The sequence below is a fragment of the Leptinotarsa decemlineata genome, unplaced genomic scaffold (genome assembly GCF_025532065.1).
Source record: "Leptinotarsa decemlineata unplaced genomic scaffold, Ldec_3_MD MMD2_tig00000035_RagTag_RagTag, whole genome shotgun sequence".
Classification (NCBI taxonomy): domain Eukaryota; kingdom Metazoa; phylum Arthropoda; class Insecta; order Coleoptera; family Chrysomelidae; genus Leptinotarsa; species Leptinotarsa decemlineata.
In genome coordinates this window covers 24946025-24969325 of record NW_027412540.1, presented here as the reverse complement: position 1 = coordinate 24969325, position 23301 = coordinate 24946025, and the positions used below count along the sequence as shown (strand labels likewise).

Here is a 23301-nt window from a genome sequence, read left to right as displayed (position 1 = left end):
AAGGTGGCATGCGACAAAATGATGTAGCTCTTCGTTTGGGGGTCTCCTAAAGTGTTATCAGTCGATTGTGGCGGCGTTTCCGTGAAACTGGCAGTCCAGCCGAACAACATCCAGGGCGAGGACGCGCTACAACTGCAGTTCAAGACCGATTTTTGGTCTTAACCGCAAGAAGACAACCGACAATCACAGCACCTGAGTTGGTTAACGTGTTGCAGCAGACGCACCAGGTAACCATTGGTCGTGATACTGTCAGAAATCGACTGCATGAAGCAGATCACAACAGAAGGCCACTTAGATGTCCACCTTTGTCGAGAGGCAATCGCGGTAGAAGATTAGAGAGTGGTGTCAAGAACATCAAAACTGGGATGCAAATGATTGGGCCACAGTTTTGTTTACAGACGAATCCAGATTTGGATTTCATCCAGATTCTCGTCGAGTAAGACTGTGGAGACGACCTGGAAATAATGAACGTTTGAGACACGTCAAGGAAGTCCACACATACAGAGGTGGTACAGTAATGCTATGGGGCGGAATCATGATCGGCGGCAGAACCGATCTCGTTTTTCCAAATCGCTCCCTCATAGCTTGACAGTACCTCGACACCATTCTTCTACCTATCGTCCGTCCGTTTGCTGGTGCTGTTGGTGAAAACTTCCACCTAATGCACGATAATGCTCGTCCACATGTCGCGCGTCTAGTGACTGACTGGCTCACCAACGAAGGAGTTGATGTATTGCCATGGCTAGCACAATCACCGGACCTGAATCCCATCGAGCATGTGTGGGACATGCTTCAACGAAGAATTACTCCGCATATGGGGAACATTCACACAACGTTTCAATTGAGAGAGCTTTTAATCGCTGAATGGGCAAATGTACCTCAACAAGACATTGACAATCTCATTTTGTCGATGCACGATAGATGTAGGGCCGTAATAAACCAGCGTGGAGGCCATACTTTGTACTGATTCCAATTTTTTTTGTATTATGATTTTTTTCCCAATTCCCATATTCCAATATATTCCAATTCAGATATAAGTAGTACAGTGTTATGTAGTACTTGACGCAATACAGTGGGTTAAAAGTAAATTATAACAATAATACAATTCCGAAGTAAGATAAATAGATTATTTAGGAAAAAATTAAAATGTAAAACAATATGAACTAATATAATTCTTACAGGCAAGTAACACTAGACACAATACAACAACACAAAAAGATAGTATTAGATGGCTAAGTGAAGAATATGGTTTTTAAAGCGGGATACTGATATATCGAAGATTTGAAAGTTATTTAAAGAGTTAGCCAATCGAAGAGTTTTGGGAATAAAGCCGTTATATGAATGATTAAATCTGTGAAAAAAAAAACGTAAAACGTTTGCACCTGTCTAGTTGAACGACTGGGGGCTTGTAAAGATATTTTGGAGAGAAGCTCGGGACTGATACTCAGTCCGTTGATAATTTTGAATAGAAGTATTAAATCTCTATATTTTCTGCTAGCCTGAAGAGAAGGTATGTTCAAAATGCATTCCAATGCAGTATAGTCATAGTATACACGCATCTTGAAGGCAATATAACGCAGAAAATTGTGCTGTACGTCCTTGAGTTTCACTTTTTGTGTAACGTATATTGGAATTGAATAATAATTCTTACCAGTTTTTGTTATTGCAATAGTTCATATTTAGAGATATCAGTCTGAATCCTGGTCTAACCAAAACCGAGTAGAAAGCCCCTCTTCTCACAGTATTGCTCACTGAGCTGGGCAGCCACTTCCTCCATTGGACGTCAAGTTCATCGTAAAGCCAAGAAATGGAACTCTCTGGGGAGTCTACATATGGAGGAGGAAAGCTGAAAATATGTTATAGTCAGTTGCGGGTTAGAGTTATTACCCCGATAGGATACCTGTTGACAGGTGCTGATTCGTGATTGCCAAGAGCAGGAAAGATTGGCGTTCCCGGAAACATATCCGACATTTGCTTGACAGTGTCTTTCAGAATTTTCAGGTTTTCTTCTTTGGTTTGGTTCCAAATATCATGCGGAGGTAAGTCCCCAGTCCAAAGAATATAGTCGATGTCCTGTGAAATTGCTTATAAACACATTTCTTCAAGAAAAACAATATGTATAACCCCAAGACGTCCAATTACATCTCTTATGTATTGTGTGAAAACAAATACAAGAAAGAAAATTGGCGTTTTGGGGATTATAAGGAGGTGAGGAAACGTAAGTGAATAAGAAAAAAATTACTCTATGCGGTCAAGTTTCATCAGAAATGAAAAGAGAGATTGTAAACAGATGGAAAGATGTACAATACAAGATATACAATACAATACAATACTTTATTTTTCTTGAGACTTTTTTACAAGCATGGAAATCGTCACAAACACAGTAAAGATTGGAGTTGAAAAATATCAAGTGATAAAATATGGAATATAGATAAAAAAATTAAATCAATAGTAGATGTAGGAGATAAGTATATAACACAAAAAAACATAGTATAAACAATCGTGATGTCAAGCAGTCAGATCAGTTTGAAAATTTTCATCAAGTGAATAAAAGGCATTTTTGTAGAGAATACTTCAAACGCTATTTTTGAAATTCATGGGATTTGAAATTTTCTTAATGAATGTTGGAAGTTAAATTAAATTTTTTTACAGATGTTGATTTGTGAACAGGAACTATCAGATTATAATTTTGCTTAAGTGTATAACCATCAGCTATGCGGATAGTATCCCTTTGCCGAAACTCATGGTACTGATTCTTAATGTTTAATGACACAATCTAAAATACACATTGATATCACAATTGAAAATTGTAATTCAGTGAATAACTGTTTACAAGAATCAGCATATTTTTTAAAACACATGGTTCTTAGTATCTATTTTTGAACAATCAACAGATCATTCAATCTGCTGCAGTTACCGTAGCAGACTAAGCAATGATTTGGACATGAGTGAACATAGGCATAGTAGTAGCTTAATAAAATATTATTGGGGACAGAATTTCTGAGATTCCAAAAAACGAAACAATGCTTGGATAATTGAATAGAAATAGAGTCGATATGATCATTTTAGAATAATTGGGAGTTAATGTTCAGCCCTAAGAATTTGACTGATTTTTTTTTGCATAATAGATTTAGTATTAGCTCTAACCAATATACTGCAGTCCATTTCTCTAAGCAAGAAAACAGTGGTATTAGATTTATTGCTATTTAGTACGAGGCCGTTTCTGGCGCAGTAATTTAAGCATATTAGCAACTGCAATATCAGTCTGGCCAGATAACCCTTCACAAGAAGAAGAACTTAATAAGAAAGACGTGTCATCAGCTAACTGTACAGTACAATGTTGTTGATTATTATTAGAGATGTCGTTGACGAATAAGAGAAAGAGAGTAGGACCCAGGACACTACCTTGGGGAACACCAGTTGAGATGTTACGATTTTCAGAATGATATATTCCAGATTTGAGCCTAACCCTAACAGATTGTGATCTGTCAGTCAGATAAGTCTTAATCCATTTTAGACTTTGGCCGCGAACTCCAATGTCATAAAGTTTATCGAGGAAAAGTTGATGGTACAAATACCGCTTCTCAAAATTTGATACTTTATGAACTAAGGATTAACGAGGTTTTATCTTTTTACTTCAGTGAGTGTAACTGAATAACCAGTAGAATAATAGCCGACGAATTGATTAGCACAAACACTGTCTTCGTCTTTACCATTTAAAACCTTCATTGCCTCTACATTTTTGGATAATTTCTGTAAACTGACTTTTTCGTGATTGAACCATCAAGTATGTCTATAATGTCTACTTACTGGATGCGTCTCTTGTATGTGGTCCAACATGTTATCAACAGTGATCTTTGGTGAATCGCATTTTCTGTAATCTCCCCACCTGAAACATTGAATAGGGTGTTATTTAACAATAAACTATTGTTTCTTCATCAACACAATACTCACTTTCCAGCAGCTTGTTCTTTAGTATTTGCGAGTCCGTTGGTCAAGCGACAACAGAGTGGTTCTCCACAATCTGCATTACTGCCTTCCATGTAATAGGGATCATAGTGAGTGTCGGATAAATGAAGAACTTTGAAAGTGGGAGCATTTACCTGAAAATTTTCAAACACTCAGAATAATTTATATAAGTCAAGTCTATAAATCCGAAACCCTTCCCGCAGACGTGGGGATTCCGCAAGGGAGCATTGCCGGCCCTCTTTTATTCGTCATTTATTTCAACGACTTATGTAATCCAAACATAAACGAACATTAGTTCAAAACTATCTTCGCAGATGACACAAGTCTGTTATCAGGTGGTGAAACCTTCCCAGAGATGATGTTGAATAGTACAGAACTATTCAACAAAACTAAGGACTGGTTCAATAAAAATAAACGTGTACTAAATGAATCGAAGAAACATATTATTTTGTTTTGAACAAACCAAGACAACATTGATTATCCAGTTAGGGTGGACCTTCAAAACTCTTCTTTTGAACTGTTCCACATCACCAAATTTTTAGGAATCCACATCGTCAAAGACATGAATCGGTTTTCTCATATTGATAACCCCGCAAACAAACTAAGTGGAATATCGTATGGAATTAGAGTTACATCAAAATATCTGCATAACGAGGCTATAAAAACAATATACACGGCTAACTTCGAATCAGTTGCTCGATACGGAATTATTTTTTGGGGTAGCAATCGAAATATCGAAAAAATCCTCATAGTTCAAAAAAGAATGATAAGAGGAATCAACAACTTAAGTTATAACTAAACTTGCAGAACAGTATTCAAATCCACCAATATAATGACAAACTACGCGATTTATATCTATGAATGTCTAATGTTCATTTATTAAAATTCACACTTCTTCACTGAGAATATACCTGCTCACAAGTATCCCACTAGTAAAATGAATATATGTATCCCCTTCATAGACTAACAGCATCTGAAAAAAGCGCCCACTATATGTCAATCAAGCTTTTCAATCATCTTCCTTAGATTGAAACGAACTAAGAAAATTGGACGTTTGTTTGAAGGTGGTTGACAATATTTCGTGGTGTATTTCAAAAGATTAACCGAAAATAACAATTTTATTAAACAAAGAACTGATATTACTAAGAAATAACATACAAGCAACAACCAAACAAATAAAAATTGAAATATTAATAAAAGCTGAAAAAATTGAAAAATTAAAAATATTATTAACCAAAAAAATTAAAAAATAAAAATTATAAGATTTCAGTTCAGTTCCAGTTATCACTCAAAGACGATTGTGAATACTAACAATCGAAACGTTGTGACATAACTTGCTTTGAAATCTTTTATTTTTTATATTTACATTTTTTTGGTCAATAATATTTTTAATTTTTCAATTTTTTCAGCTTTCATTATTATTTCAATTTTTATTCGTTTGGTTGTTGCTCGTATGTTATTTTTTTTTAATTTCAGTTTTTTGTTTAATAAAATTGTTATTTTCGGTTAATCTTTTTGATTTTTTCAGAATTATCAAACCTATTTATATTATATTAGACAATGGAAGTCCGAACTGATGAAAGAAAATTGGAGTTTTCAAAAGAGAACTAAGAAAACTTCTCATAGACTTAGATCCCTATGATTTGAACGCATATCTCACTGGAACATTCATTTAAAAATATTTATAACGAAACAATCTGAACCTCCTTGTTTGACGTCATTTCATGCAATAAAAGTTTGTAATCTACTCTGAAATAAAGCTGTTTATTATCATTAATTGAATATCGATTGCGGCAGCGAAGAATCATGCACTGACACCTGTCGGATACAATCCAACGCCCTTCGTGGTATTAGCCAGGGAAATAGTTGTTTTCTCTGATAGGTGTCCAATAACCTACAGTTAATTTGAGACTGCACCTGAAACAGATCTTATTGACTCTCAATCGGACCACAACATATTTTGGTGTCCCTTTGGTTTGGCATTGTCATTATCGAAACTATTTCATACATTCTTGTCGAATTATGTCTTTCCCAATATGGCAAAAAAACTTCCAACGAAAACAACTAGTAATTTTCATTTTTTGACATAAGAGTACTTGCTTCTTTCAGATACTCACCAAAAACTTAATTAGAAGCGGGTCTGTGTCACATTTATTGAACAATTGAATTACAAATAATATGGAAATCGTTGTTTATGAAATCAATATACTGATTGGTCTTACCTCCGGTATCTTCGATTCTACAACCTTTGGCTTTGGGACTGGTGGAAACATAACTTCCCATTCGTGGTAAGGATTGTATACATCTCCGCAAGCATCTCCAATAACAAAACTGCATATCTCATCAGCACCTGTATCACATTAAACTATTTTAAATAAATGATTTCAGTGTTTTTATGTATCGTATATTTTCAAAATGTCCTTAAAAAAGTTTATTTGCATTAAATTGTTATGCGATTCGTAAATTTTCTGTTTGGTACTGATATTCTTTGCTTAAAATCTATCATCCCTTATAAAGAAATGTAACCGTTCTTTCAAGTGCAGACTTTTAACATGAATCAATTGATTGAAACTTTTCCACTCCTGAACCTTTCAGGACAAATTTAAGGAATACAAGTCGTATCCATCTTCTATGCCCAAATTTTCCAAATGTATGGGACAGAGTGATAATTGTTATTCATCTTTTTTTTTTTATTCAGAATTGGTCCTTCCGTTCACGAGTACGAGTACGACTATGAGTACTTCTATATTTCACAGTAACGTTACCGTTATCAGATGGCTGGGTATCCATAGAAAATTATAGTCAATTACAACTAATGATATTTTCAAAATAAACGGCAATAGCTAATTATGTCACTGTTCTTTGTCTTTGTTTACATAACCGTTCCGTTATTTCGGATTGTTTTCTCATCACATTTGAACATTAGACAATCTGATTACTCACCTATTTTCACTTTGCTCAGTACATAAATTACTTCGCCTGCAAATAGTTCAGTAATTCCTTCACAAACCCTTGGAGACTGTATTTTCAGATTGACACAAAATCGATAGATGGTCTTCTTTATCTCTTTTTCTGATTTTCCTGTTCTTGTGTAATGTTGTAACAATCCAGCTCCTGAAAACGAATTAAGGTTAAATAAGGGAAGTAACTGATTTACTCACTGAAAGGAAAAAGCCATCGTAACTACTCAGTCTTCGATGCTCCTTAACCTTGAATAAAATATGGATTCTTGTGACACAGATAGTTCAAAAGTATTCCTTTACACACGTCTCTACGGTATGCATTCTTGTTTGCATACTGAAGGGGAAGATGTCAAGAGATTTGGACGTCTTCAATCTAGGCATTATAACTCCCACACCTAACCCCTTCGTCTATCTGCGAGCCATCACCACACATAGCAAGGTGACAGATAAAGATGTAGATGATGTTTTGGAAACATTTGCTCATATTTTCACCTGTTGATGAATACAATCAACAATTAACATGTTTTGGTAAGAATCATCTCCCTATCAGAGTTGACCATGAAGGAGCTTCTGCCCGCTACCGTGTCACGTCTGGTAGAAAGTTCTTTTCCTGGTAACTGATCCTTATCCTCCTGGCGTTGACAAAATTTGCATCCAGATGTCAGGAATAGTCTTCTTGAGAGGCTATCTGCATTTCTGTGAGAAGCTATCTGCGTTTCTGCAGTTTCCAGGCACTTACTAAAATAGCTAATGACGAATTCTGCAGTCTGGGCACCAAACTAAGGGATTTCTCCTTTCAGTCAAGCTATGTAGCGGTCTGGCAATATTCCCGAAGTTATTTACGAAACGTCGGTAATAGCTACAGAGTCCAAGGAAACTTCTTACGTCGTGCTTGCTCTTCGGCGTAGGCCCATTAGACATCGCAGATTATTCTTGCTTTATTTTAACAATTGTTTGGTGAAACTCATTGGAATATATATATAAATACCTAAGCCCATCCTAGTAGATTTTGCCAGAAATCTCAAACTCGTTCTGCAATCTAGGTTTTTAGTAGTTGTGTTGCAAAATCCAAAACGATGACGACAAATTTTGGATCAATGAAACCGGTTACCACGTCCTCAGCGGCCTGAATTCCTGGCCGCTTTGGCCAGGAATTCAGGCCAAGAACAATTCTCAATGTCTTCCTGATGAGGAAAGGTTTTTTGGCAGTTCAATACCTACTTGGAAGGTGCTTGGTGGGAGTCAAGTGCATCCAGAGATGCTTGAATTTCCCAGAATTTTTTTTTGATTTGTATGAGGAGTTGGTTTTTGCCAATCGTTCCACTCGTGAATAAATTACGTAGATTTCCACGTGAAGTATGGTCGCTAGGACACTGAGCATGTCTGGATAATGTTTGGGAGAACTTATAAATAATGGCTTCGTGGAGGGAAGTTTTATAACGCATCTGGTGTTTGATGAAATGGGACAGTTAGTTCGGAAAAATTAGCTCCTCGGCACATCTAGACACTGCGTAGGAAGCGTGTACTTACCGGCTTTACATGCAGTACAGGAAACTTTGGACATGACAGAATTCTCGATTTCGAACGCTACTTGTTTCAGATTCAACAGTTTCAACGCTTTATCAACGAACTGCGGCAGATGAGTAGTTTTCTCTTGATCTAGTTCCCATAGGAGTCTTGACTGAAATCAAAATATATTGTTAATAATAAGGAAGCTACTGAAGCTATTGAAAATGTTCTATTGGAAAATATTGTACAGAAAATGTCCAACTACAATTTCAACTGGAATCTCTGGGAATCAATATATGCAAATATTTAACGACCAACAAATATTCATTCATTCTTCATTGTTGAACTTGTTCTCATTGAATGTCAATAATTAACATACTAATAAGTCACCTGTTTTCCTAAAATTATTATTTCACTATGATTATTTTTTTAAAATCTACCTGTTTTACCAGTATTGACCATTTATCTCATTAAGTTTTGTAATTATCTACTATTATAGATAGATAGATAGATAGATATATATATATATATATATATATATATATATATATATATATATATATATAATAATAATAATAATAATATAATAATAATAATAATATTTTATTGGTTCTTCTGGATCATAACTCAATGATATAGAACAAGTCAGTGTAATATGATATAAATAAACTTATAAAAAAGAAAAAATTATGTACATATAGGACATGAACAGTTATGTAAAATTATATATTAAAACTTATAACTAGGTAAAATTATAATATATTAACAACCCTAGATGACAATCTCAATTCTTCAGTTATATTGATAAGTCATTTATAAACTCTTCAATGGAGTAGTAGGCTTTATCAATCAGAAAGTTTTTTAGGAACGGTTTAAATTTTCTTACTGACATTTTTCTAACATGATTTGGCAATTTGTTAAATAGCCTGACACCCATGAAAATTGGACTTGATTCTGATCTAGCCAGTCTATGATTTGGTATTTCTAATAATGTTGAATTTCTTGTGCTGTAATTATTTTTGTTTAAGAAGATAAAAGGTCGCTGATCCGATTTTACAAAAATTAACAGCTGGTACATATAAATGCATGGGAGAGTTAATATTCTTAAAACTTTGAATATATCTCTGCAGCTAGTACGTCTATTTACACTCTGAATGTTTCTGACAGCTCTCTTCTGTAAAATAAATACCCTTTGTGCCTCACGTGATAGGCCCCAAGCTACTATACTATATGAGATTGTTGAGTGTAATTGGGCATGATAGTACATGAGTACCACCGACTTATCTATAATTTTACTGAGTTGATAGATACAGTAACACATAGGCGTTATTTTTTTACATATTTCATTAATATGTTGATTCCATTTACAATCTTCAGTGAGAGTAAGTCCTAGAAATTTTATTGAATTCACCTGTTTCATTAAACCGTGCTGTGATTTTAACAGTAAACTGTGATCATGACCATTTGGGGCATAACTAAATCTTAGGAAGGATGATTTTTTATCATTGCAGATTAATTTATTGCTAGAAAACCAGTCCTGGGCTTTTAAAATTTCCCTGTGAGCCAAGTCTACTGTGGATGTAACATTCTTACCACTAACCAGTAGTGTTGTGTCATCCGCATACATTACAAAATTTCCCTTCAAAGTCATTGACATAAATTATATAAAGTAGAGGTCCCAAAATAGAGCCTTGTGGTACTCCAATAGTATACTTTAAACGTTTAGATTGATACTGATCTATTTCAACGTATTGTGTTCGATTTTGGAGATAACTTTCAAACCATCTACGTAATATATATATATATATATATATATATATATATATATATATATATATATATATATATATATATATATATATATATATATATTACAATGTAGGTTTTCACGGATGGTAGAATATGATGTGTTGTTTTTCCGGGTGTTCATCCGTTGTGTACTATTCGATAGTCGACGTTTCGCCATCATCTCAGATGGCATTATCAAGACGAGTTACTGATTCGCTTCGAGAGGTGTAACTTACACCTCTCGAAGCGAGAGGTGTAAGTTATTCCTATCCGTGAAAACTTCAGAGAGTTACACCTCTCGAAGCGAAGCAGTAACTCGTCTTGATAATGCCATCTGAGATGATGGCGAAACGTCGACTATATATATATATATATATATATATATATATATATATATATATATATATATATATATATATATATCATTGTAAAAGTCTATTAACAGGCAGACAATTCAAAGTCTATCAGCGAAATATTCTTGATGATCTTTAGTTCCTTTTTCATTTTTCTAACAGGCAAGTTTTTGATGAAATCAGGTATTTTGTTATAAATATTAATCACAGAAAAAGGAACATTTTTCTGTACAAAAGAAAAACGTGTCATTAAGCTGAGAAGACTGTTTTTATTGCGGGTATTATGAGAGTGATTCCGATCAAAAATTTCAAATAATGACATGTTTTCTTTAACAAAAATAACACATTCATACACATACATACTTGTAAGAGTAAGAATTCTCTTTTCAGTAAATATTTCCCTGCAACTCTCTGTTCTAGGTAGATTGAAAATTTTTCTCAAACATTGTTTTTGTAGAATGAATATTCGCTTCTCTTCCTAATTGACTTATCCACTACGTTTGTAGAATACCCATTACTTTCAGCTATCTCCTCGATACCTGAGAGATAATGAAATTAACAGATGAAACTTTCAAGATGGCGACTGAGCGCCATCTTGGAAAAAAATTAAATGGAAAGGGGGTCTTGTGACACATATTTTTGAAGCTCCTGACAAATGCTTCACAACCTTAGAATATAATATCAATATCTTGAACTACTACGAAATGGCGGAACTTTCAATAATTGCCTGAATACATTGACAGAAGATGCTCGAAATGCTTAACTCGAACTTCTTGACATACGAACAGCCTATCCGATAGTTCACGCCGAACATTTTCGAACACAGTAACGTTAATATCTCTACAAATATTTATTATTATCTGCTGTATATCCAATATTGAAGCAGGTTCAGTTTCGTACACATTTTGCTTCAGTTAGCCCCATAAAAAAGTCCAAAAGTGTCAAATCTGGCGAGCGGGCTGGCCATTCTGTAGGACCTCGAAGGTCAATCCAACGACCGTGAAAAGTAGTATCCAAATAGTCTGGAGTAATGTGATGGTGATCAATCTTGTTGGAATACAGTATCCATATCGAATTCATTAAGATTCGATTTTTTCTTCCAGTGGACGAGAATTGATCATTTTAGAGATTGTTGACGTGGTACCTTTCTACTAGTACAACCGAAAACTAAATGAGAATATTCTAACTGAACAATTGTTCATTGTCGTACTGACATTTTTCTCGTTTTTATAAACACAAAATAACTCAAAAAACCTTATCGAATTGTTGGAAATGCCTTATGGCAGATAAAAAAGAATATTTCTTAATGTGTTTGTCTTCAGGAAATTATTAAATGTTCCGCTATTTTGTAGTAGGTGAAGATATTGACTTCATATTCTAGGATTGTGAAGTATTCGTCAGGAGCTTCAAAATGATGTGTCACAAACCCCCCTTTCCATTTAATTTTTTTCCCAGATGGGCCCAGTCGCCATCTTGAAAGTTCCATCTCTCAATTTCACTTCAAAATTAAGTATTCGGGCATTATTTGCATTATCCCAAATTTTAATTTTTTGAGTTGACGCGTCTAAAAAATAAAAGGGGAGGGGACATTAAAGAAATGCACTGTATATCTGAAAGTTTAAAATCTGTTCTAGTATTCTTCTATTATACGCTGTCTGTTCAAACATAAGTGAGCAGGTGCATTATTGGGATGTAACAGCCATGAACTGTTTTTCACAATACATTGTAATTAATAAGAAGCCATACACATGTATTTTTTCAATTCAAACAGTCAATACCTAATGATTTATTGTCTTTAAGCGATAAATATGGATCCACTGGGCTCGTTAAACAAAACGACAAAAATAGTAATTGGGTGGAAATACCAGTCCTAAACCATGCGCTTGCAATTAACTATAGTCCGTTCATAATTTGTCGATAGCACAAAATGAGGGCCCAAGTCATAAAACGGTCGTAAAAGTCGTAAAATCATAGACGGAGGTTCCTGAGGTGTTTATTCATTAAATATAAAGCTTCAGTTTATATTCGAAACTTGCCTTGAAAGGGTGAAGTTGTTACGAACGAAAATAATTTTTGGTTTAGTACATTTTTTAATCGCATTTAATTTACGGCTCGTTGGTGTTTCGGCGTCTACGGCAGTAATTAACGTCTCTAATATTTATTTTGCGAATTTTGTGCAGTGCGTGAGTAACTTTTTTTCATATTCCTACAAACATATACGTACCTTTCGTTCCTGCTTGTTTTGTTTGATTGCTTGCGATGGCTTCGTCATCATCATCAACATCATCAAGTTTTACACCGGTACTGTTGCGTACAGTCAGTAAGTCTGTCTATTCACCAAAAGAGAAGACTATTGTTTTGAACGTTCACGATGCTCTGGTTTCTCAGAATCCCACAAACACTGTTCAGAACATAATCAAGAGTTGTGCCAACATGACGGGCGTAGGGGAGTCAACAATATATAGGTTCCTATCAGAAAGAAAAAAAAAGGTATAGCTAACCCAAATACAAATGAATACTTAAAGAGGGGGAGAAAACCTATTGAAATTGATGAATTTGCCAAAAATGGTATTCGAAGGAAAATTCACGAATTTTTTTACAAAAAAGAAATACCCAACTTAAACAAAATTTTACAAGAAGTTAGAGACGACCCGGATTTGCCTCATGTCGGACGAACCAAATTGTGGCAAGTTTTAAAAGAATTAAATTTCCGGTGGGAGAAATCAGACCGAAAATCACTTTTGATTGACCGGGAAGAGATAATATATTGGAGAAGAAAGTATCTAAGATCTATACGAAAATTTCGGGCTGAAGGAAGGCCAATTTACTATCAGGACGAAACGTGGGTAAACGCAGGTCATACTCTCACAAAAATTTGGACAGATAAAAATATATCAAGCTCCAGGCAAGCCTTTATGGAAGGTTGGTCTACTGGTATTTCCCCACCCTCTGGTAAAGGCAGTAGATTAATAGTTTCTCACATTGGCAGTGAAAAAGGATTTGCTAAGCATGGTTTGTTGGAATTTGAATCCAAAAGCACAAAAGACTATCACGAGGAGATGACAGCTGATGTTTTCGAAAAGTATTTTGAGCAGATGATTGAACATATACCACCAAAATCAATTATAGTATTAGATAATGCACCTTATCATTCACGACTAGTTGAAAGACTTCCAACGACTGCGTGGAAGAAACAGGATATCATTGACTGGCTGCGGAATAAGTCCCTGCCTTACGAAGATGGAATGGTTAAAGCAGAACTTTTAAAAATTGCCCGGCAACACAAATCTAAGTTCAAGAAATACGTAGTTGACAAAATGGCGGAAAGACGAAACATCACAGTCCTTAGACTTCCACCCTACCACTGCGAATTAAATCCAAGTGAACTCATTTGGGCACAAATGAAAAGCTATGTGGCTAGAAAAAATACGTCATATAAAATACAAGCTGTACGTGAATTGTTATATGAGTCTTTACAACATATTACAGAACAAAATTGGCGAAATGCCAAGAAGAAGAACAAAAAATGTGGGATCTTGACAATATAATTGATGCGACTGTAGAGACACAACCGCTAATTATTAACCTGCAAGACGACTCGGATTCCGAAGATGATCCTGTTTATTTTGAATTTGAATAGTTTTGTAAGTAATCGTAGTTTATATCATTTAAAAATAGGTATTAATTAAATAAATGTATCCTTTACAAATTGCAAGTAACTTATTATTTTTGAATAAAATAAAGAATTTTTTTTAAAATGAAAATACAATTTACAGTACCTACAGTTTAAGAATATTAATATATTTATTTATTTAAAGTAACTAATGTTTTAATCATATACTCTACGACACTGGTCACTCATTTCCACTCAAAATACCTACATAATCGGATTAAAAGTTTTATAGCTGTATTGTATTTCTTCAGATACAAGGTGGGTTAGTCGAAAACATCTTAAACTGTCAGTTTTAGTTTGGTTTTTGTTATTATATCATATTAGCTGTCCTCTCTGTATTTCATTTCTCTAATGAGGGTCAAACTTGCAGTGAGCTATCAACAAATTATGAACGGACTATAGAGGTCGAATTCAAAAAATAATACCTACTTACAGTGCCATTGGATGTGGGCGGTAACGTGTGGTTTTTCAAAACGCTACTCAGAACTGGAATTTTGTTCGATTCCAGTCTATAATTCCAGTCATCTGTAAATCTTTCCTCTTCTGATTCTCCTCCTAGTTCCTCTGGTACTATGATCGTTATTGAATTGAATGAATCCCTTACCATCGATGGACGAGCTGAAAAAACGAAAACAAATTTTGAAAGGACACATCCCCTATGAAAAAAAAAACTAATCAATACAGTATGATTTTTATTTTAAAGGTTTGACAAAAACCGCGACACGTGTTTCGCTATACAATAGCTTCTTCAAGCATAACTGAGAGTTACTTCTAAATTACAACATTATATACTATAACCTAGTATTCGCCTGAGACGAATAGGTCTAGACGAATAGGTATTACGAATAAATACCTAGTATTCGTCTGAGACGAATAGGTATTTGAATAAGCTTGGAGAAAATCATACAATAAACTGTATTGATTAGGTTTTTTAATATTTGTCCGCTTTTTAATCTATTGTTGACAAATTAATTTGCAGGTAGTGGTTCCACTAGTTAATTACCGAAAAATCAATTAGGATAATCATCATTTAACAAAGTCCACATCCGACCAAAAAACTTTAGGTATATAAACAGCTAACCCTTGTCTTTAGATTCAGTAGCAATTTGCTTCTCCTGAAGATGCTAACCTTGTTAGCGAAACGCGCGTCGAGTGGGGTGATTGATCTCTAGAAAAAGTTTTCAACTTTTACACCAAAGGTTCTAATCTCATCGTTTAAACCGATTTTTGTGAAAATCTTAATGTTTTTGGGTACTTTCATTAATATGGCTTTCTGGAGACCTTTTGAAACAAATGATAACATTACGTGTGAGGAATCTGTGTCAATCGACAGGGATCCGGAATTTGAAAATAAGAACTGACATGTTCAAGTTCAGCGAGTAATTTTTAATATTCGTGAATGCTTGAAGAAGAAATACTGTCACACTTCACAGAATGCTATTGTGAATAGAATATGCGAGTTTACGAAACTATCTCGTTCGACAGTTCTTCGAGTCATTAAGATAGGGGATGTCATTGACCATGCAATGAATCGAAAACAAAGGAATAAAAAATTCGCAAAAGTTGATGGTGCCACAAAAGATGTGATTCGGAGAACAATTTATAGTATATATCAAAAAAATGAAGTACCAACCTTGGAAATGATTTGGTATAAATTACCCGACTATCCTGATTACAATTACAAATCTTTAGAAACTCTACGAGGTGTCTTATTGTCTTGTGGTTTCAAATATAAAAAATTGAACAATCGGATGGTCATAATGGAATCGACACGCATTGTTCAACTCCGACAAGAATATTTGAGGCGAATGAAAAGCTACCGAGAATCCAGCAGACATATAATCTACCTCGACGAAACTTGGTTTGACACCCATGGTGTTGTCAAATATGGCTGGGTAGACGTAACCAAGTATTGTGCTTTGAACACACCTTCTTCAAGGAGAAAACGTGTTATAATTTTGCATGCCGGGAATGAAAGTGGTTTCGTACCTAACGCTTTGCTTCTGTCGACCAAAAATATAAAAGATTCGTCTGCTGATTACCACGAAGATATGACTGCGGCTTTATTCGAAACCTGGTTCAGTGAGCAGCTTCTCCCAAATACTCCTTCAAACTCGGTTATTGTTATGGATAACGCTTTGTATCATTCTCGGTTATTGACTAAAATACCAAACAATAACACAAAAAAGCAGATATTGTTGATTTCATGCGAAATCATGACATGGAAATACCCGAAAAGATTCCAACGAAAAAGGTATTACTGGCGAGCATAAAACAACGTAATTTCAAAAAAGAGTATATTATTGATTCGATGTGTGAAACACGTGATCATATTCTCTTACGTTTGCCTCCATACTATTGTGTTTGGGTCACAATGAAAGAGAGCTTGCGGAAATGTAATCAGTCACCGACTTTGAATGCTGTAGTGCTTGACAATATAAGGCGAGTGGTGAATGAAGTAGGTAATAGTGATGTGTGGAAGAACAGTGTGGCCCACGTTATAAAAGAAGAGAACAAATATTATGTGCAAAGTTCCATAAATCCGATCGTTATTTAAACCGATGATGATTACACTTCATCCGAATATAGCGAAGAAGAATTTTGATTTTTCTAGCAATTTTGTTCGTCTCTATTATTTTGTAAATATATGTTTGACGAGAATTCGGTGTGATTATTTGTGTTTTCATTGTATTTTAGAGTTTTAGACTCGGAAATCAACTACCTTGAATTTCGAAGTTTTTCATAATTACCCATGGTAAAAAAATTCAGTTGAGATAACTTTTTCATGGGGTGATCATTTGCTATGATTTTAAGAATAAGTATAATAATAATAATATGCCGACGCCTATGTCGAGGCGAGAATTCCTTATCTGTGCTGTTCCAATTGGTATTGGAAATACTATAGCAAATTGCCAAAAACGACTATCCTCGATAGGAAGACTAAACAGATTGTCTCTGGTCTGGATTCCCGGCCATACTGGCCTGGAAGGCAATGAAGCTGCTGACTCTCTTGCAAAGGAGGGTGCTGTAAGCGGCTTCATCGCACCAGAACCTGTCAAAGCACCTGCTTGTTTGGCATCGCTTTAGGCTTTGCCAAACAAATATTGAAGACCTGGATGGCAAGAAGACTTATGGACTTCTGGCAGAATCTTCCAGGAATCGCTCACTCCAAGGCCTTTATCCACACTTCGAAGCTTAATACCAAACAGTTGTTGAACTATAGTAGGGATGAACTACGATCTCTAACAGACCTTCGTACAGGCCACTGTCATTTGAATCATCATATGCAGAGCATATACTTTGTGCCTGCCCCGCTGCGGACCGAATCAGGTTTTTAGAGTTCGGCAGAGCCGTATTCTTACCTGAAAGACCACTCGCCATACAAACTAATCAACTTCGTCAAGAAGCTGGGTTCATTTGGTCGAGTGTGTTAGCCACAATAAACCCTTGCGGGTTGCGATGGAGAGTCGAAAAGACCCACTCACTTTAGACCTAACCTAACGCTAACCTTGCTAACTCGATTGATAGTTTATTTTGTACGACGACGAAAAGTTCGTCGAACGCAGTTGATACTTAGAAAGACACTTATCAAAAAATGTATTCGAATAGTAATGACGAAATGTTTTTATGTTAAACACATTTCAGAGGGTTTTAGTCAATTATTTTGTCACGATTCATTAAAAAATAAAGAATTGAACTTACTGAAACAGAAATAGATAGTTCGAATTGAACATATGAAAACTTAAGTCAGTAAGGTATAAATATATAACTAAAATACAACACAAGATTATCACAGGTTTATAAATTTGTGGGAGTACATTTCAGTATAACTCAATATTGAAAAAAAAGAGAAAGAAAATAAGATAAATGTCACATATATAAACGCATTTGTCTAAAATATATAGATATCAAAATATAATGAAAATATACTCTCGCATATATCATGTCTTCATTTGTTAGGATTATAAAAATGTTGATGGCTTATACTAATATCTATCCTTCTTCTGTTTTCTGCAATCGTCATGAAGTTGCCATAAAAAATGCTTGCGTCGAATACGGTTCCATGTTACACAACAAATCGAAAACTAGAATTTTGAAAATATGCCGTCTGCCTTCTTCTCTGATTGTCACTGGTAAATGATTGTATAGTTTGATGGCCATATAACATGGACCTCTTTCTGTATTTCTTAGTCTGTGCTTAGGAAGAACGAGGTTCGAATTGTTCCTAGTATAGTACTCGTAAATGTTTTTATGAATAATGAATTTTTCTTTGTTGTCATAAACGAAAATAACACAAACATACATATAGATGCCATATAAAGTAAGTAATTTAGGTATTACTGTTAAAAATTCCCCGACAGGAGTCTGTTAAGTTCATGTTAAGCATATTCTTTATTATACGTTTTTGCATAATGAAAATGCGTTCCAAGTTAGTGCTTCCATCCCAGAACATAACTCCGTATTTGAGGAAAGGATATACGGTTCCATAGTATGCTGTTTTTAGTGCAGGAGTATTCAAGTCACTTCTCAAAATTCTAATTGCATAACATTTGCTAGCCAGTTTTTTTGCAAGATGCTCAATATGTGCGTCAAAGTTTAATTTGTCATCTAGATAGACCCCTAACATTTTTGTACAAGATGAAAAATTCAACTTTTCAGGGCCCATGTTCACATACTCTGGAATAATGATGGAAGTATTAACTATACAATTAGTTTTGGCTGTATTCAAAAGAAGTTGATTTTGAATTAAATATGCTGAGGATGTAGAAACAACATTCAATACATCACTTTCCAAATTCATATGGCAGTCAAGAGGTATAGCAAGATTGGAATCATCAGCATAACTGACAAGTTCGGTGCTAGTATTTTTAAAAATTTCCGAAAAATCGTTTATATAAATGATAAACAACAAAGGACCTAGCACCCTTCCTTGTGGAATACCTTTATGAATGTCAGCTATGTCAGAGTAAAAAACTTCTGTTTGATGTTCAATGCAAACTTTTTGTTTTCTGTTGCTAAGATACGATATCATGAGATCTAAAGCTTTACCCTTGATACCATGATGACACAGCTTTTGTAACAAAACAGAATGGTCCACACAGTCAAAAGCTTTATTCAGGTCCAGAAAAAGCCATAGAGTCTTGTTCTAGTAAAGAATGAATTTCATCTATGAAATCAAACAATGCTGTTTCTGTATTTTTTCCTTTGAGAAAACCGTGTTGGAAATCATTGAACAAATTATAGTAATTAAAGAAATTAATAATTCTAGTAGATATGATCACTTCGAGTAACATAGAAAAAGCTGTCAACAAACTGATTGGCCTATAATTAATTACCCATATCGTTCTGTTCCCCCTTTTTATAAAGTAGTAACACTATTGCCAGCTTCATTTGATCTTGAAATATTCCTGTCTCTAAACAAATATTAAAAATATGACAGAGTACGGTCGAAAGTGAATGAGCACACTTTTTCAATAATTTAGGTCGAAGTTCTAGTGATAACTAGATTTGGAAATCAAAATTATCATGATCATTTTGATTCAAAGTCTGTTTTGAATCAGTCTAAAGAACAAGAATCAACAATAAGTACAAAATAGAAATCATAATCGTACAATCGTGTGGAAAAGGTAGAATAACTTGCTTCAAATCAAAAACACGAATAATTTTGATAACTAGATTGTGCTGATAAAATCTGTTGCGAAAAGAATGCATAAGGAGTAATAGAAAATTAATAAATATAACAATCAAATTTCAACAAACTTTTTCAGTATTGGTGTTCACCATCCTCTATATGAAGTTCATCATTTCATTTATTTTCAGGTGACATCTATCACACAAAAACTTGAACAGCATTTCGGATAATAGTGAGAGTAAAAGGTAATTTGTGCAATGAGTCTGCTATTTGCATGAATAAATTACACATGCAGAGATCTAAGTTGTATTGCGATCAAAATATAAATAACCAACACACTTACCTTGAATAATAATAGTACTGCAAATTGTGCATGTTGCCAATAGTAGGAATTTCAGCATAATAACCTGGAAAAGAGAAGTGAACAATTTAAAAATAAGGATATCAAATAATGTTTACAATTTAACATTAATGGGTGCCAGCATAATGATGGCGAGAGATATTAATATCATTTCTACAATTCCAACAAGGAACTTTCATTTTTGTTCTTTAATTTGCTGGGTATCCAGCAAATAATTTGAAACGAGAAGTGAAATATTTATGTGGTCAGAGTAGGTATAATAGCGTTCGATTTGAGAATCAAAGTTAATCAAAATATTGAGGTGAACTCTTCCCAACATAAATAACTGTATGAGTAGGTAGTAAATCTTTGAAATTATTCTAGTGGTTCATAATTTACTAACGGAAAAGATTTACCGTTATAACGTTCGATGACTTAGTAGTTTCATACGCATAAAAACGTTCAGTAAATATAAAAATTCGTGAAATTTTATGAAACAAGTGCTTCTAGAAGGTTACCGTAGGATTATTATGATTGTTTATCATTGACAATTTGGTGTCAGTAGTACAGCTCGGCAAATCTAGCGCTAACGATAAAGAGAGATGATAACTGTCCACTAACAACTTTTACAATCGGGAAAAGAATTTTGGCTTGAATAAATTCTTCAAGTGTTGACAACTACAAATTTACCAGTAGGGAACAGGAACCACAATTCTTCCTTTTGAGCAGCTCATTAGGAGAGCCAAAGTCAGGTGCTTTGATAAGCCAAGGACTTCAATGTTATTGAAGAAGATTTCCTTGCATTGGCTTGTCTTTGTATATCTTACAAGGACAAAACACTAGCACTTACAGGAAAATTCTTAAGGCGGTCTAAGAGCGATGCCTGTGCGAAAGTAGCGATTCACACTGAATTTGAATCGCTGGAGATTACATTGAGGCGGAGCTCCATACATGAGAACAATACTCCAAAGGTCTGATCTGAGCTTTATGAAGCATCAAAAGTTGCTGAGGTGTGTACAGTTTTCTGGTTCGGAACAGTGTTCCAAGCTTTTGAGAAGAAGCCTTTGCAATTCCAGCAACATGATTGTGCCAAGACATATTGATGTCTATTTTAACTCCCAACAAACTTATCGAAGCAGAAAGCGGAATTGTCTGTCCTGACATTTCATTATATCCGGTTCGGAGATATTTATCTTTTTGGAGAAAACTGATGCCTGGGTTTAAACTGATGCCTGGGTTTTTGTGGCATTGAATTGAACCTGGTTACTTTTTACTTTCACCCCAATTAGAAATCACTTCTAGATCATCATTTAGATATGTAACCTCCTGCTGCATCCGCAGCCGATGTACTGGAATACAAGTGGAATGACGAGACAACTGGATTCTTCGTTTTGTTCCTATAAGTCGTTGATATACAATAAAAAAAGGGTTGGAGACAATATGGATCCTTGGGAAACTCCAGCGTTAATAGTAGAAGAATTCGAGATATATCCACAGGAGTGAAGTGATCTCTACGGTGGTGATCACCCCGTGAGTCGAAAACTAAACCGAGTTCATCAGCCGCTCGAGCAGCTGCCCCAAAGAGGAATGGTCCAATTTCTGTTCTCTCGTGGTCGTGGATCATGCAGAGAAGAATATCCAAGCACCTAATGATTTTACAGACTGGGTCCAGTACCCTTCTGTCATATAGACCAGTGGTTCCCAAACTTTTTTATATCATAGAGATCTTTCAAAATTTTGCTGGTTCCGGTGGACCCCCTCTTTCCACGTCTGAAGCGTTGCGGCGCGGCGGCGGCGGCGCTTTGAAAGCCTTGACACGTTGTACTAAATTAGGAATTTGAAAGTTTTCACATGTAACAGTCGTTGAGCTTTTTAATATATATTATCCTTCTACATTGCCATTACCTTATTACATTAGGTACATTACCATTACCTAATCTCAAAATTGAATTCGATTGCCTTTCAGTTTCGAAATTTGCGGCATGTACTCAATATTGATCAATTGATACAGCTCTACTATGCACAAGTTGAAAGTGGCTACGACACGGTGTGATATTTTAGGGTTCATCTACCCTAGCAAAAAATATCTTCGTGGCACAAAAACGAATATTACGATCAATGACGGGGCTTTCACAGACTGATTCATGCAAAGATATATTCAAGAGACTGAAAATATTAACATTACCATGTCTAGTCACATCAGAGTTGAGTATGCTAGTATTCGACAATAATGATGAAATTTATGTGAGGAACAATCAAAATCATAGTTTCGATACAAGACAAAAGAATGATTTTTCAATTCCATTCGGAAAATTCAAAATAACTCACCAATCTCCCTGTCATATCGCTCCTAAAATATACAATGCTCTTATTCCTTCAAATGTGAGAAACTGCATGACAAAACAATCATTCAAATATAATTTAAAATCCTTTTTGACAGAACAGTGTTTTTATAAACTGGATGAATATTTGTCGTGGCAATTTGCGGTGAAATAAATTTTTCAGTATCAGTATTAGTATTATTGTATTTTAAATGTAAACAAGTGACTTTTTCCATATGGTTTGTAACTGTCTTAAGGAAATAAATGACTATTATTATTATTATTATCATTGATAGGTGAAGGCAAGGCAACATTTTACTTCTTCACTATCGAAACCAGATGAATTTTCGTGGACCCTCGCTTTCGAATTGTTGACCCCCATTTTTTGGTCACCTCAGCGTAGACCCCCGTCGAGTATCTCATGGACCCCTGGGGGTTCATCTGGGCCACTTTGGGAATCACTGATATAGATTCCCCAAACTCAAAAGTACACATCCTCTTGTAGATGAAGGTATAACCGTGAAACAAACGAATTGGGAAGCAAACTTCAATGAAAATGCACCATTTTTCGTCCACTCACGAATCCCTAGTCCACTTCGCGACTTCACGTATTATCGTCATTATTATTATCATGTAACATTTGACTAGTTCCGCAATTGTCGAAGTCATCAGGCCGTAAGTGCCACTGGGTCCTAAAATTCTTGGTACAGCCGTTTCTTACCGAGGCTTTGGCTAAATCTTGGTGGCACTCTA

The 23301-nt window shown here is 35.0% G+C and overlaps 1 protein-coding gene across 7 annotated transcripts in view; it reads right to left on the bottom strand.

Moving 5' to 3' along the window:
- LOC111511144 (sphingomyelin phosphodiesterase) overlaps positions 1–23301 on the bottom strand; it is a 57593-nt gene that overhangs the window by 11454 nt on the left and 22838 nt on the right. For 6 of the 7 annotated variants that reach the window (XM_074172108.1, XM_074172111.1, XM_074172112.1 and 3 more), the window contains exons 2-10: positions 20231–20294; positions 14689–14873; positions 8463–8613; positions 6913–7083; positions 6192–6319; positions 3955–4103; positions 3811–3889; positions 1901–2073; positions 1652–1846 (exon numbers count right to left, since the gene is read on the bottom strand). In XM_074172108.1, coding sequence (XP_074028209.1) covers positions 1652–1846; positions 1901–2073; positions 3811–3889; positions 3955–4103; positions 6192–6319; positions 6913–7083; positions 8463–8613; positions 14689–14873; positions 20231–20288 — 1289 coding nt within the window. In that variant the 5' untranslated portion in view covers positions 20289–20294. Of the gene's footprint in view, positions 1–1651; positions 1847–1900; positions 2074–3810; positions 3890–3954; positions 4104–6191; positions 6320–6912; positions 7084–8462; positions 8614–14684; positions 14874–20230; positions 20295–23301 lie in introns of those variants that run through there. The other variant, XM_074172114.1, reaches the window with a different exon arrangement.